Genomic DNA, 13,253 nt, shown 5'->3' with positions numbered 1-13,253 from the left:
CACTCTACCACCAGGGAAGCCAGTCCTCTAAGGCCCCTCAACCCTACAGTGTCCTTAGGCCCACTGGTCCCTATGGACTTCTGAGGGATGTGCTAACAGACTTGGGGACAGAGTTGAGGTGTGGGGGGCTGGGATGGCCTCAAAGATCTTACATTCCACACACCTGGCCACACTCTTGTATACCCAACTTGTCCAATGCCTGCATCTGGAATAAGTGTGTGCTTTAATTTTTTCAGATGACCTATGAATTCTCACATTACCACAGCCCACATAGTGGTACGCAGTTCGTGAGAATGCGACTGGGAACAAACGAGGCAACCGGATTATCTGCAGTACATTGGTCTGATAAAAAAGAAATGCTTATAAGGTGCCTTCCGAATATGTACTAGAATAGTAAGACCCCTTCCAACAGGTCTTGACAGTAACTCCGCCTCACCTCTGGAGTGTTCTTCTTGAACTCTCGGCTCTGCTCGATAAGCCGCTTTCTAGACTGCTCGCTTTCATCTTGCCGGTTAGCCAATACTGTTGCGGTGGCATCAAGTTCCCTCTGTCAAGAGAAACAAAAACGAAAAACAGGATTGTAACTGCGCTTTGGACCAGAGAAGATCACAGCTGACCAGGGCACTGGGGATATAACCCCCGGCTTGGAGATTATCGACTCACTGGCCGAGGGGCTGGGTCAAGCAGAAAGGGAGATTAACAATACCATGCTGTGTTTCCAATGTATTCCACATGGGCTGCTTTGAGAAAGCCAAGTTTGCTTGACTTGATGTGCTGCCCTCAAAGGCACTTCAACGTGCACTTTACAAATGACTATGTCTCTATAATAAAATAAGCAGATACATTTTTCTCTGTAGAAAGAATGCCCAGATGACATCCCTCTGGGAGTGGCTCCGTTTCTGTTCATAACAAGTGTGTCTTCTTGCCATGTTGCTTGCTCGTATTGCTATTTAACTCTGTGTGTCTGATCAGGGCACTCTGTTTGCCCTTCAGCAGTGTGGGCCTGGAATCTTTCATTGTCACACTTAATTTGCTTTCCTCAAACAAATATTATATATTGGGAGTTTACTATATGCCAGGCATCACGTTAACTGTTGCCATCGAGTCAATTTCAACTCAAAGCATCATGTTAAACCAAACCAGACATGTTGCTGTCGAGTCGATTCTGACTCATTGCGACCCCATAGGACAGAGCAGAACTGCCCCATAGGGTTTCCAAGGAGCACCTGATGGATTCAAACTGCCGACCTTTTGGTTAGCAGCTGTAGCTCTTAACCACTATGCCACCAGCATCACGTTAAGTACCATTAAAATTAACCTAGTACTTACTTTCAAGGAGGCCTTTTAAAAGGCAAATTCCAAGAATAACTAATTACTTTCAATATCTTATACATTCCCGAAATGAAATACCTTCAAACGGTAGTTGCCCTCAAACTGTTAAAACTCTTAGAACCATCAGGGGTGGATTCCAAGTAAGAGGACCTGTCAGGGGTTGAGGGCTCTGGGCTCTGCTCCACGTGACAAACTGGCACTCAAATATCAGAGAACCCGTGCCCTGGCCTTGGAAATTCTGGGAGGAATTGCCAAGGGGATCTGTTTCAAAAAAGTCTGAAGCAGATGGGCCCAGGATGGTGCTCCGGGCAGACAGCAGGAGCACAAGGACATTATTTCTATAGCCACCAAAAGGCCCACTTTCATGCTGAGTGGCTTCAGTTACTAAGACACACACAGGCGCATTCTGTTTAGGATTAAACGTGGCTGCTCCACGTGGTTCTCAATGGCACGGACTATCCTCCTGGGGCTGAGCAGAGGAAGGACCGAATCAAAGGCCAAAAGGCGAGGAAAATCAAAGATTAAGGGCCTTTCACATAAATCATGGAGACATGTTAGAGTCTTTCTCCTCCTACCTCATCAAGTTCCACCTGCTTTCCTTTTTGGCAGAAAATACCTGAACTAGTCTGCAGACCCTCCTGTTGAACACTTCACTTGTACCACTATGGAGTAGGCCACTGCTACTCAAGAAAGAAGCTAGACAAGATGACAAAGTGCTGGAGCAAGCAACCAGAGTGCTGTTGCCACGCTGGGAATCTTAGACAGTTTAAAAAAGGGGGCGAGAAAAAAAAAAAAAAAAACGAGGAGTGGGGAGAGAAACCCACCACGCCACACTTTCCCCTTTATTATTTCTGGCATTAAAGCAAATCTTGGAAAAACAAGTCCAAAAGAATCACGTGGGCTGGAATTCAAGAACAGATGTCAAAGCTATTGCAAAAAAGAGGGAAACACTGAACATTTTGATAGACCACATTTGAAACACATCCCAGTCAAGTGAAGGCAGGGAAAAAAGAGCAACCAAAACCAATGTGGCAAAGTGGGGATGGAGATGGAGAAGAGAGAGCAATCACAGATAAGCAGAAGGCTTTTCAAAAATATAAACAATCTGCTAAGGAGGAGGACTTAGACATCTATATTTAAGCAGCAGAAGAAGTTATAAAAGGAGACTGCAAGAAGAAAAAAAGCCAATATTGAAATATGACCAAAAAAAAATTGATGTTCGTTCCAATCACACACAGATGCAGAAAACTTAGAGAAAAACAAGAGAGCACTGACTGCTTTCAGCGAGGCCTACTTCCTCCACTGAACGAAAGGCCAGCTGAGCAAGGTAAGGGATGCTGGGGGTGCAAAAGTGACTGCTGGGTCCCAGCCCCGACCCCAAGGGTTAGCCACCCAGTGCAAAGAGCTCAGTGTGAGTGGGAAAACATTGAGGAGGCGGTAGGAGCACGTAGTCTGTAGAACCCTGAGTGCCTCAGTTCCCCAGCTGCCCCCTTGCTCTGAGTCCCCTCTCCATCAGAAAGCCTGACTAAGGAGGGCTGAGCCTGAAACAGGTCCCTTGGGGGCAGGCACCCACCTTTAGCACCGGGCTGCAGAGCTAGCATCTCTGAGGGAACCCGTCGCCGGCAGTCGGGGGCTCCACAGGAGCCCGCCACATTCCTCTGCCCACACTTGCAGACATATGCGGGTCAACGTGAGAAACCAACAGGGGTCTCCGAATGTAATACCGGGCTGCCATCCACCACAACAGAAACAGATTGGCACAGCAAGGAGGAAAGACTGCGCTCCCACGGCTACAGCCCCAACCCTTTGGTTGGTCAGGTTTAAGGCTCACAATCTTTTACTTTAAATCTTTTAAAAATACACCACCAAATCCTTCCCCCACCACTGCCACCAAATCCTTTTGAACGACACGCAGGAGTTCTCAGGCTGTGGAGACAACTCAAAAGGAGGGGATGGTTATTAAGCAAAAGCCTAAGACTGTTTTATTATCTACCGAGTCTGCCTATACTCAAGGTGTTAAATGTGACAGCACACTAACAAGAGAATTCAATGAGCTGAGGGGAAGTGAAGTTGGGGACCTAAAATTCAGAACCCTTTGCCCAAGTCATTGGTCACATGTAAAAAGGTACACGTAGGCATCCCCACATCTGAAAGGCATTAAAAACCCACAAACAGCAAAAGCACTGGAGGCCAACCTAAGTGCCCGGCTATAGCACGCCGGCAGATCCAACATGGCTTGTTCTGCAGTGGTTACAAAAATCCAGTCTTACACTGTATGGGGAGGGATGATCTTCAAAATCGATTTAAGCAAAAGAAGCAAAGTGCTGAATATGCTAGCATCACTGAAACGAATATTTATACCTACATTTGCACATGCTTTGATAATCTCTAGAAAAATACAAAGGAAACTTCTAACTGTGCTTGGCTCTTAGGAGGGATCTGGTGTGAAGGGGGGGCTTAAAAATCGAAAAAAAAAACCAACCTCATTGCCATCGACTAGGTTCGGACTCATAGGGATCATACAGAACAGAGTAGAACTGCCCCATACGGTTTCCAAAGAGCGGATGGTGGATTCAAGAGGCTGACCTCTTGGTTAGCAGACAAGCACTTAACCATTGCACCACCAGGGCTCAGTGTGGGGGAGGGAGGTTACTCTTCAGTATATGTTTTTTGACTATTTTACCATGTGCATGTTATCATCTATTTGGCCAAATTGCAATATTTATTAATCTTAAAAATCCTGCTAATGTGAAAAAATATACACACATAAAATTATATAAACATAGTTTACCTAGTATGCCAAACCTATAACTGTATAACATACTACCAGCCTCTGCTTTCAAAGTCTGCATGTCCACCTGCCCAGAGGGCAGGGCCTGGAATAGATGACCTCGTGAATCACTGATGATTCAAAACGTGAACCTCGCACGTCCTTTGTCAAAACAACAGCTGTTTTCTTGCACAATGTGCAACCCAACGGCCAGTCTCAGGGCTTGCTGAAGGAGGCCAAGCCAGTCAGCCAGTCACAGAAAACACCCCTCAGCCCAGTCAGAACTCTCCACTGAGGGGCAGGGGAGGGGCTGCTCAGAACTGCTGAGAACTATTCACCCCCTGGAGATACCTGGGGGCCCACGTCCAGATAACAGGAAGTCCGCAGTGCAGGCAGCAAGCCCACAGACTCTGAACCCCGCGCCTCCAAACAGGCCAAAGGAGTCAGAGCTCTTACTGAGAAAATGTCTTGCATGGGCAGGCCCTTAAATGCAGAAATACTTTTTTTCTTTCAAAGTAGTCACTGGAGGGCTGCTGTTGGGAGACAGCGAGGTCCCGCTGAAGGAACCACATGGGCCTGGGTTCCAGCCCCCTAGTGCCTTGGCAGCCACGTGGCCCAGCCTACCTCACGCAGAGCAAGTAAATGCACACTTCAACTCACTGAGCCTCCTCTAGCCCAACCCGAGTGTGGGGACAATGCGTTCAGCCTTGCTGATTGAGAGCTACGGGACAGACTCAAGGCATGGGTGTTGCTGTCTTATCCCTGCCAAGGGTGTTCCACACCCAGGAGCCCCAGAGCGCCCGGCATAAGACCAAGCTCATGCCCTTCCTCAGGAGAGCTTCTGCGGCCGGAGCAGTCACGATCGGCACCAGCAGGCACAGACCCGGCTCCTGGAGCGCAAGCCCATCACCATGTCACGCAGGAGAGCTGACGTGGTCCCTCATCTCGGAAGGGAAGGATTATGGGCATGCAGGCAGGCCTCGCTCTGTGAAACAGCTATAACTTCTGGAAGCTGGGTACGGCTGAGACCCTGTTTCCTCACTGACTAAAATTTCTGACATGCCTTTTCTCCATTTCTGACAGATTTTCAAATGGCAAAGTTCCGAACATTTTCAGCTTCTCTTGCTGGGACTCCGGCCTCTCAGTCGAGTATGAATGATTTATTAAAAACAAAAACTTTTTTAAAAACACTAGGTGGGTAGGAAAAACAACAACAACAATGTCGAGGATCTAGTGTGCAAATCCTCACTTTGAAGGTCTGTGTGTATATAGATACAGGTATCAGTTGTCTCTTTGAAATGGGGGGTACCTGCGGTGCTGCTACCATTTTTGCTGAGGCTCTCTTCTTGAAGGCCCAGGCCAGGGCCCCAAGCGCTCTCTGCGCATGCTCACACGGGCCAGGCTCTCAGACAGGGTAGGCTCCTTCCGGAGCTGCACGGGACACCTCCTCTCCTGCCAGCACCCTGGCCCGGCAGGGAGAACACACCCGGCCAATAGCATCAGCAATGCGAGTAATATATTTTCTATTTTAATGATCGCTAACTTTAATCTGATGAGTTAGTTCGTCTGATGTATCTTTAGAGATTATTTTCAAACATTTCAAATTATTCAAACAGCAAATTGTATATCAGAATTTAAAATGGCTTTTTATTCTTAGTGAAGACCAAGATCACTTGTGCAAAAAAGGTAAGACCAGCCGCGGTGCCTGCATGGAGTGGCCCTCAGATCATTTTTTGTTTCATTTTCAGCAACAGAATCGTTATGACTGATGGAAGCTTCTCCGGCTGGAAAAGGGGTGAAGAATCCAAAAAGCCCACCCACCAGCCTCCTTCAGTCACCCCTCCGAGCCCCTACACAAAACACTGGAAGATCCTTCCCATAGTGGCGTGAGAATCCAGGTTCCATACCAACTGTGACCCGTGTGGTTTTGGTCAAATGGCTTTGCCTTTCTGGAGATAATTAAGATTAAGATAATGGTAGGTGTTCCATCAGGTTAATTTTTCTGTACTATCAGAGTCATGCACTTGACCTCAGACCTGGATCTTGACTAGGATGGGAAATCCAGGGAAGCACGGATGACTCAGAAGCAGATTCTGACCTCCAGGTGTCCACAGCCCAACAGAGGACCTAGGCAGGCATGAAAGAGCGACAAGACGAGAGAGAGCACCAGGCCCGTGGAATAAAAATAGCAAGGGCTTAGGAAAGGGAGAAGTTACCTCCACAGTAAGAAAGATCTTTAAGTTTTGGGGAAGACGCCCACCTTAGTGGGGCCTGTGGCTGTGTCAGGCTCAATTCCCATTACCTTCTTCCTCCTCACCAAGCAGTGGGCACTACGCTGTGCACAGCAACCATGGGGTTGGTGCTGTCACAGATGAAGACACTGGGGCCCAAGGAATCCAGGAGCCTGGCCAAGGTCTCCCAGGGACATGCAGAGAGGCAGAAAAGTAAGACCAGGCAGGAGGGCTGCTGAGGTAAAAAAACCAAAACCCAACCCATTGTCAAGTCAATTCTGACTCATAGTGACCCTATGGGACAGAGCAGAACTGCCCCATAGGGTTTCCAAGGAGTGGATGATAGATTCGAACTCCTGACCTTTTGTTTAGCAGCCGAGTTCTTAACCACTATGGGCCAATTTGGAAATAATTGTGTTCTGTTAAAAGTTTAAAAAACATTTCTCCAAGATATACCCACAGTGATGAAAATGTCTGTTGTAAATACACAGACATACATATATAATTTGCTTACATAAAAAAAAAGCCCTTTGCTTACATATATATATATATATATATATACATACATACAAGATACCTCTAGAAGGCTATACAAGATACTGGTAACAGAGGGCTGGGTACCCTTTCTCCCCTGGCGATACTCAAGTGAACTCCATGAAACCTGCAGATCTCAGCTCAGGCACCACTTCCCCGACCCCTGCCTCCCGCTGGGGAAGAGACTGCACTGTGTGCCGAGTCCCTGAACTATGCCCCCTGCCTCCTAGCTTGCAATTCTGTGTTTGCGTGACAGCTTGTTTAATGTCCATCTCCCCATAGGATGTGAGCTCCAGCAAGGTCTGCGCTTTACTCACTGTGGGATTCCCAGCACTTAAGCTGGGCACAGCACAGGCAGGTAGTATTTGCCAGGTGAAGAATAAGCAAAAACAAAAAAGGTAGCATATATTAAATACAAGAATAAAAGTCCAGAAAAAGTACAAAAATTGTTCAAAGGAGGAGAGATTATTTCTGCTAGGGAGAAAGTCAGAAACAGCTTCATGAAGATAACAACAGAAGAGCCAGACCTTGAAGAAGAGGCAAGAGGGCAATGAGAAGATGGCAGGAGTGGGACAGGGTTGCACAGGTGAGCAACAGGCAAAGCAGAGGTGGGGAGAGCCTAAGACCTCTACAGACTGGCAAGGCTTCCAGTTGGGCAGATGCTTCCAAGACACCTGGTACCGTGGAGTGGAGGAGAGGAGAGAGGCTACAAGGAAAGGGCCGGCCCTAAGCACTGAGGGCTGGAATGGCAGAACCATCTGGGCCCAGTTCAGGCGGCCATCATGGACTGAAGAGGAAGTGGACAGGAGGATTGGGCAAGGCTGGGTGAGGAAGAGAAGGCAGGGTACCTGGAGGAGAGCCTGCAAGAGACCAAGTAAGGGGCTCTACCATGGGATCTAGTGCCCCCTCCATCTCAGCCTCAAAGGATTCTGGGTCCGACCCTACAATGGTAACACTGTATGAGAATTAGAATCATATAACTAAGGAGGTCTCCTCCCCTGATGAAGCCACCCTGGCCAAGCTCTCCTAGCTGCCTAGAAAGTAACCTTCATCACAGCCCCACCATAATTGGGGAGCAAGAAAACCAGGAGTCAGGGAAACTCGCACTCCAACAGGGCTTTTGGGAAAACACAGAACAGCAGACCAGACGTGGTGCTGAGGCTCCTCTGCTGTTGAGGCACACCATGTCTGCTTCGTCTCTCCATCCCCGTTTTCCTGGAAGGGAGGGCTAACTGTCCCTGCCAGCGCAGCAGTTCCCGGCACCGGGCCCAGAGCCCAGCACTTAGGAAGTGCTCAATAAATGCTAGCTGAATTGGGTGGGCGAGAAGTGAGAATTCTGTGTTCATCCCTCCCGCGGTTCTCAGGGAACAAAAACATAGGCGCATGGACAGCTTGCCTGTAATTCGATTTTCCAGTTATCTGGGGACTAACAGAAACGCTGTGTGTTTCAACCTTTGTTGAAAATCTTTGTACAGTGTCGTCAGCCATCTTTTCCCATCTTAGGGATTAGGGTCAAATGACCAGAACGAAACCCCTTAGCCAGATCACACAGCACTCAGAGGCTGTATTTGATAGCATGGTTTTCCCACCACCATGGGGGATCCTGTCCCCTGGTCCCCTAGAGAAAATGCCCGGGGACCAGGAATGGGGAAGAGTGCACCTACAGGGTGGAGGATAAAACACTGAATTTCTGATTCCGACAGACTCAGTTTGAATGTGGACTCCCACCACCTTCAACAAGCCACCTAGCCTTTACAAATCTATAAGATAGGTATAATACCACCTACCCTGCAGCTTTCTTATGAGGATTAGAGATAAGGTACACATGAATCCACTCGGTGTCAGCCCAAGGTAGCTATCATCGTTGTCATCACTGGTCCCTTGGCCCCACATGCCTCCCAAATTGGTGAATAGTAGGAACACTTGGAAAAGCTTTTAAAGGATAAACTCCCGATTGCTTTCCTAGGCACTTTGCATCTTTCTCCCAAAAGCAGAAGGCAGGAGAAAACTTGACTCAATTCCAGTTAATGCAGTTTTTCTACACCCTATCTGGTTTTTGCTTCCTACTCCAAGAACTTGGGAACCATGGAGGAGGGTGTACTCCTGACCCAGAGACGTGGGCGTGGGTGGGCCCTCTGGCTCTCACCCTTCCCAGCTCTATGACTCTGGGCCAGCTATTTAACCTCTTTTCCTAACTGTAAAATGAGGACACTAATATGTACCTCATAGGGTTGGTGTGAGAATTAAGTAAGATAAAATGTCCAGTGTAGTGAGTAACAATTAAATGTGACTGCCTTCTTTTCCTCTTGCTATTCAACCTGAGACTACCTTGTATAAAGGTTATTTTCCCATGCTCCTTTAACTCTTCAAACCGTATTATACATGTCACACATACTCAATGTTTCTTGATTCTGGGAGATAACCTGATGTTAATTAATCCCAGTCTAGGAAATTCAAGGGCAACTATTTAATTCAACCTACACTTACTATCTGTGGCCTCTTTATCCAAAGGTCAGGCTCCGGAATTTGTCTACCACACCTACCAGAAGCTAATAAAAGTAATGACTTGGGAGTAAATGGTGGGGGGTGGGCAGACCAGGGTGGAAGGGCCAAGGGTGGGAGCCAGGTTTTTCAATGTATACTTTTTAACATAATTGTGATTTGGGGGCCAAGTAAATAGGTTAGCTAATTGAAAAATAAAACTGAGTAAAAATAAATACATGCATTTAACAAAAACTGAACACAAAATTTTCATACAAGCCTATTTGCAAATTCCTCAGGATTCAGAAATTTCAATAGAGAATCAAGATTTTGGTTTTTGTTGTTTTTCACCCAGCCGAAAACCCACTATGCAAAGACAAAAATGCCAGATGTATCCAACAAGCACTACACTACATATAGTACTTGCTAGACTCTCATTTAAACAGTGAGACGTGAGAGACTGTGTCTCAGTGATGCATAATGAAATATAAGGCGAATCAGACAACCAGAGTCTCTAAGAGGAAGCACACGTGGCCCAGAGCTGTTGCAGGGAGAGGGAAGGGTGTCTTTTAATTCAAATGAAAAGGATTCTACTTTAAATGTTAAGTCACACCATCTGCAACTGCTGATATCTGACCATTTTTCAACGACAAAAATGGCAGTTTAAAAAGGAGTATTCTCCTGTATACATCTCAAAACAATACTAACATCGGTCTGTGGGACTGGGCCTTTAGACACATGCAGCTCCACATGGCAGGAGTTCTTTGCCCTCTCTGCTCTTGGATTTCTCCAAGGGACCCAAAGAGCCCTTCCTTACCCCTCCCTCCTGTCACAGGCTCCTCCACTGTGCCATATGGGCTTTGGTCCTCGATATCGGATTATTTCCACTTGGCTATGTTCTCTATCGGTTTCTCCTGATTGTCTTCTGCTGATTGGGTTGAAGTGGGATCCTTCCCCTTGGGTGGGTCCCTGTTTTCTGCTTCCCCTGTATCTCCAGACCACAATCTCCACCTTCCCCTGCAGGACAGCACTGGGGAATGGGGAGGAAGCTGCAAAGACTGGCCTGCTGTTGACACCACCCCACACGTGGGCCTCAGGACGAGCTTGGGAGCGCAGCAGCACAAGAGCTTTGCTTATTTATCTCAGAGATAAGGAAACCAAGGCAAGGTTCGGAAGCCTAAGTCTCCTGCCCGGGAGTGAGTGAGTCCCTTAACTTAATGGCTTGTATTAGTCTTTTTAACTTAATGTGCACTTATGAAACAGATTTTAAAATCAAAGGGGAACCTGTTAAAATCGAAGAAAAAAAAAATGTTCACGAAGGTTGATTTGGGGGAGCTGCGGCCGAGACGTTCATTCCTCTGCCCAGCTCTGGCTGCAGTACAGAAGATGAATGTCAGAGACAACAGCTACTCCTGAATGCCACAGCTGCACCTGGAATGGAGGAAAGAGACTTGAGAGGCCTTTAGTGCGTCAGTGTGTCAAGCACTTAATTGGACCCACGGGCCAATTAACTGAATGAGAGGGATGAACGGAAACCAGAAACCGCACTGTCCAACATGGTAGCCACTAGCCACGTGTGGCTACTTAAACTTAAGTGAAATTAAAAATTCAGTTCCTCAGTTGCAGTGGCCACATTCCAAGTACTCAACAGACACATGTGACTAGTGGCTACTCTATTTGATGGCTCAGATACAGCCCATTCCATCCAGAAATTTCTATTGGACAGTCCTGATGTGGAATGACTCTCCAGGCTCTCAGAGCCACTGACCACATCATTAACAGAAAGTAGGTACTAGCTACTGCCCCATTTCACAGACTTAGGAGATCATTAAGGGGTAGAGCCAAGATTTGAATCCAGACCTGTGTAACTCCAAAGCAGAGGCTCTCTGCAGTGAAGTATATCACATCACCTCTTCCCCACACTCAGGGTTAATGTACTTTCTTTTCCCCAGGAAATAGGAGCCAAGGTCATCAACTAAAAGTGAGGCAAGGATGGGGAAACATTTGTGTTTTAATCTCAAAAATAACTATGCCACTGCCAAATGGAATAACTCTGATCTCATCTACAGGGGTAAATGTTTTCTGCTGAAAGTATTTGTTTCAGAAAGAAGCCTTTAATTTGAATGGTTTAGGAGCCAAAATTTCTGTCTGTTGAAAATATTTATTTCTATTGTTTGGCAGGAATCAATTTGTTAGGGCACCAGCCACTCTGGCAAAGGTTCCCTCCTACTTCGCTGGGAAAACACTGGCTGGTAAAACCCTCGCCACCCTGCCACTCGCTTGCTTGCTCGCTCTGTTTGGGCTATCCCAGCCACAAACATCTGCCAATGCAGACACGGGCTGTGAATCAAAACAAACCACCCAGTGCGCAAGAGAGCAGAGCAGCTTTGGGGAATATTAGAATATAACTGGGCTTTGTGGGCAACTGGCTGCTTACAATTTTCATAATGAGGGTAGATTTGAATTAATTATTTAGCAAGTGGTAGAAGATTTGTGAGCCAGTACTATTTGATTTGGAGCCCTGGTGGTACAGTGGTTAAGAGCTCGGCTGCTAACCAAAAGGTCGTAAGTTCGAATCCACCAGGCCTTTCTTGGAAACCCTATGGGGCAGTTCTACTCTGTCCTATAGGGTTGTTACGAGTCCGAATGGACTCGATGGAATGGGTGTAGTGTTTTGGTTTGTTTTTTTTTTTTACTATTTGATTTTTCACACAGCCCTGGAAACCCTGGTGGTGTAACTGTTAAGTGCTACGGCTGCTAACCAAGAGGTCAGCAGTTCAAATCCTCCAGGCGCTCCTTGAAAACTCTATCAGGCAGTTCTACTCTGTCCTATGGGGTCGCTATGAGTCAGAATTGACTTGACGGCAGTGTTTGGTTTTTTGTTGTTGTTGTTGTTGTTCTGCAGGGCTAGGCCCACCCCGCACTGGGACGTTACTGAAGTCTGGGAAGCAGCAAGGACTTTTGGTCAGACCAGGCTCAATCCTGGCTTCAGCCCCACCTTGCTACTGGAATGTGGACAAGTCACTAAGACTCCCTGAGTCTCAGTTTCCTCATCTGTAAAATACACCACCTATCTGACCTCATAGGGTTCATGTAATAAAAACTCTTATTTGTTAAAAAGTTCCATATAGGTGGTAGTTATTATTTTTTGCAAGGATTAAGTACCCTCTTCCTCACTTAGCTGCCTTTCTCATATATGGGGTGGGGAGGATACTTAAGAGACAGATCATGAAAGTTAAAAAGCTATCACAGTTACAGGTGAAGTGCTAATAACTTCATTTTGAAACTGTTGGGTTTTTTTTTTTTTTTTAAATCACAGCTGTGGCTTGCACTAGAACTCTACCTGCGGCTGCATTCCCTTCTCACATTTTAATTAGCAAATAAAAACTCTGAAAAGCTCTCAAAATGTTTTTGCCCAGAATTTATAAGTCAAAGTTAAAAGACGCCAAACGGCTTGTGGGGAAAACCAAACTAGAACAGACATCTATCAACAATGCCGAGCAAGCTCATTTGAGGAGCTTGTGTCAGGCCAAGAAACACCACCCCTGAACCAGCTTTGGTTTTATTTTTGCAGTTAATTCTCAAGATTTCTGGTGCCGTTGCTCAGAGAGCATGGTTTACAGCATCCTGCCACGGGCTTAGAGTTGCTGCCAGCCAGATGGCCCGGCAGAATGACACTCGTATGGCAGAGAATGTGAGAGTCGCATGCGATGCCTTCACTCTCTGCTGGCACCAGCACTGCTGGCTGCCATCAGGGAGTCTGGATGCTGGGCACCAACAGGTTACACTGCAGGGGGGCTCCTGGTGCCAAGAACAGACATGGGATTGTAAAGGTGCCGTTTAAATCCTCAGAGTTTCACCTCCAGCTAGCTACACTAGATGTGAGGGACACTCAGGGAGGCAAA

At 46.8% G+C, this 13,253-nt stretch overlaps 1 protein-coding gene across 11 annotated transcripts in view; it reads right to left on the bottom strand.

Annotated features, from left to right (window-relative positions):
- Window positions 1–13,253, bottom strand: part of CUX1 (cut like homeobox 1) — a 457,171-nt gene that overhangs the window by 365,132 nt on the left and 78,786 nt on the right. For all 11 annotated transcript variants that reach the window (XM_049903554.1, XM_049903560.1, XM_049903557.1 and 8 more), the window contains exon 2: window positions 437–547. In XM_049903554.1, coding sequence (XP_049759511.1) covers window positions 437–547 — 111 coding nt within the window. The remainder of the gene's footprint in view (window positions 1–436; window positions 548–13,253) is intronic.

The sequence above is a fragment of the Elephas maximus genome, chromosome 12 (assembly GCF_024166365.1).
Source record: "Elephas maximus indicus isolate mEleMax1 chromosome 12, mEleMax1 primary haplotype, whole genome shotgun sequence".
In the NCBI taxonomy this organism is placed as follows: domain Eukaryota; kingdom Metazoa; phylum Chordata; class Mammalia; order Proboscidea; family Elephantidae; genus Elephas; species Elephas maximus.
Note: the sequence above shows the minus strand (reverse complement) of the source record. Positions and strands in the feature narration are given on the sequence as shown.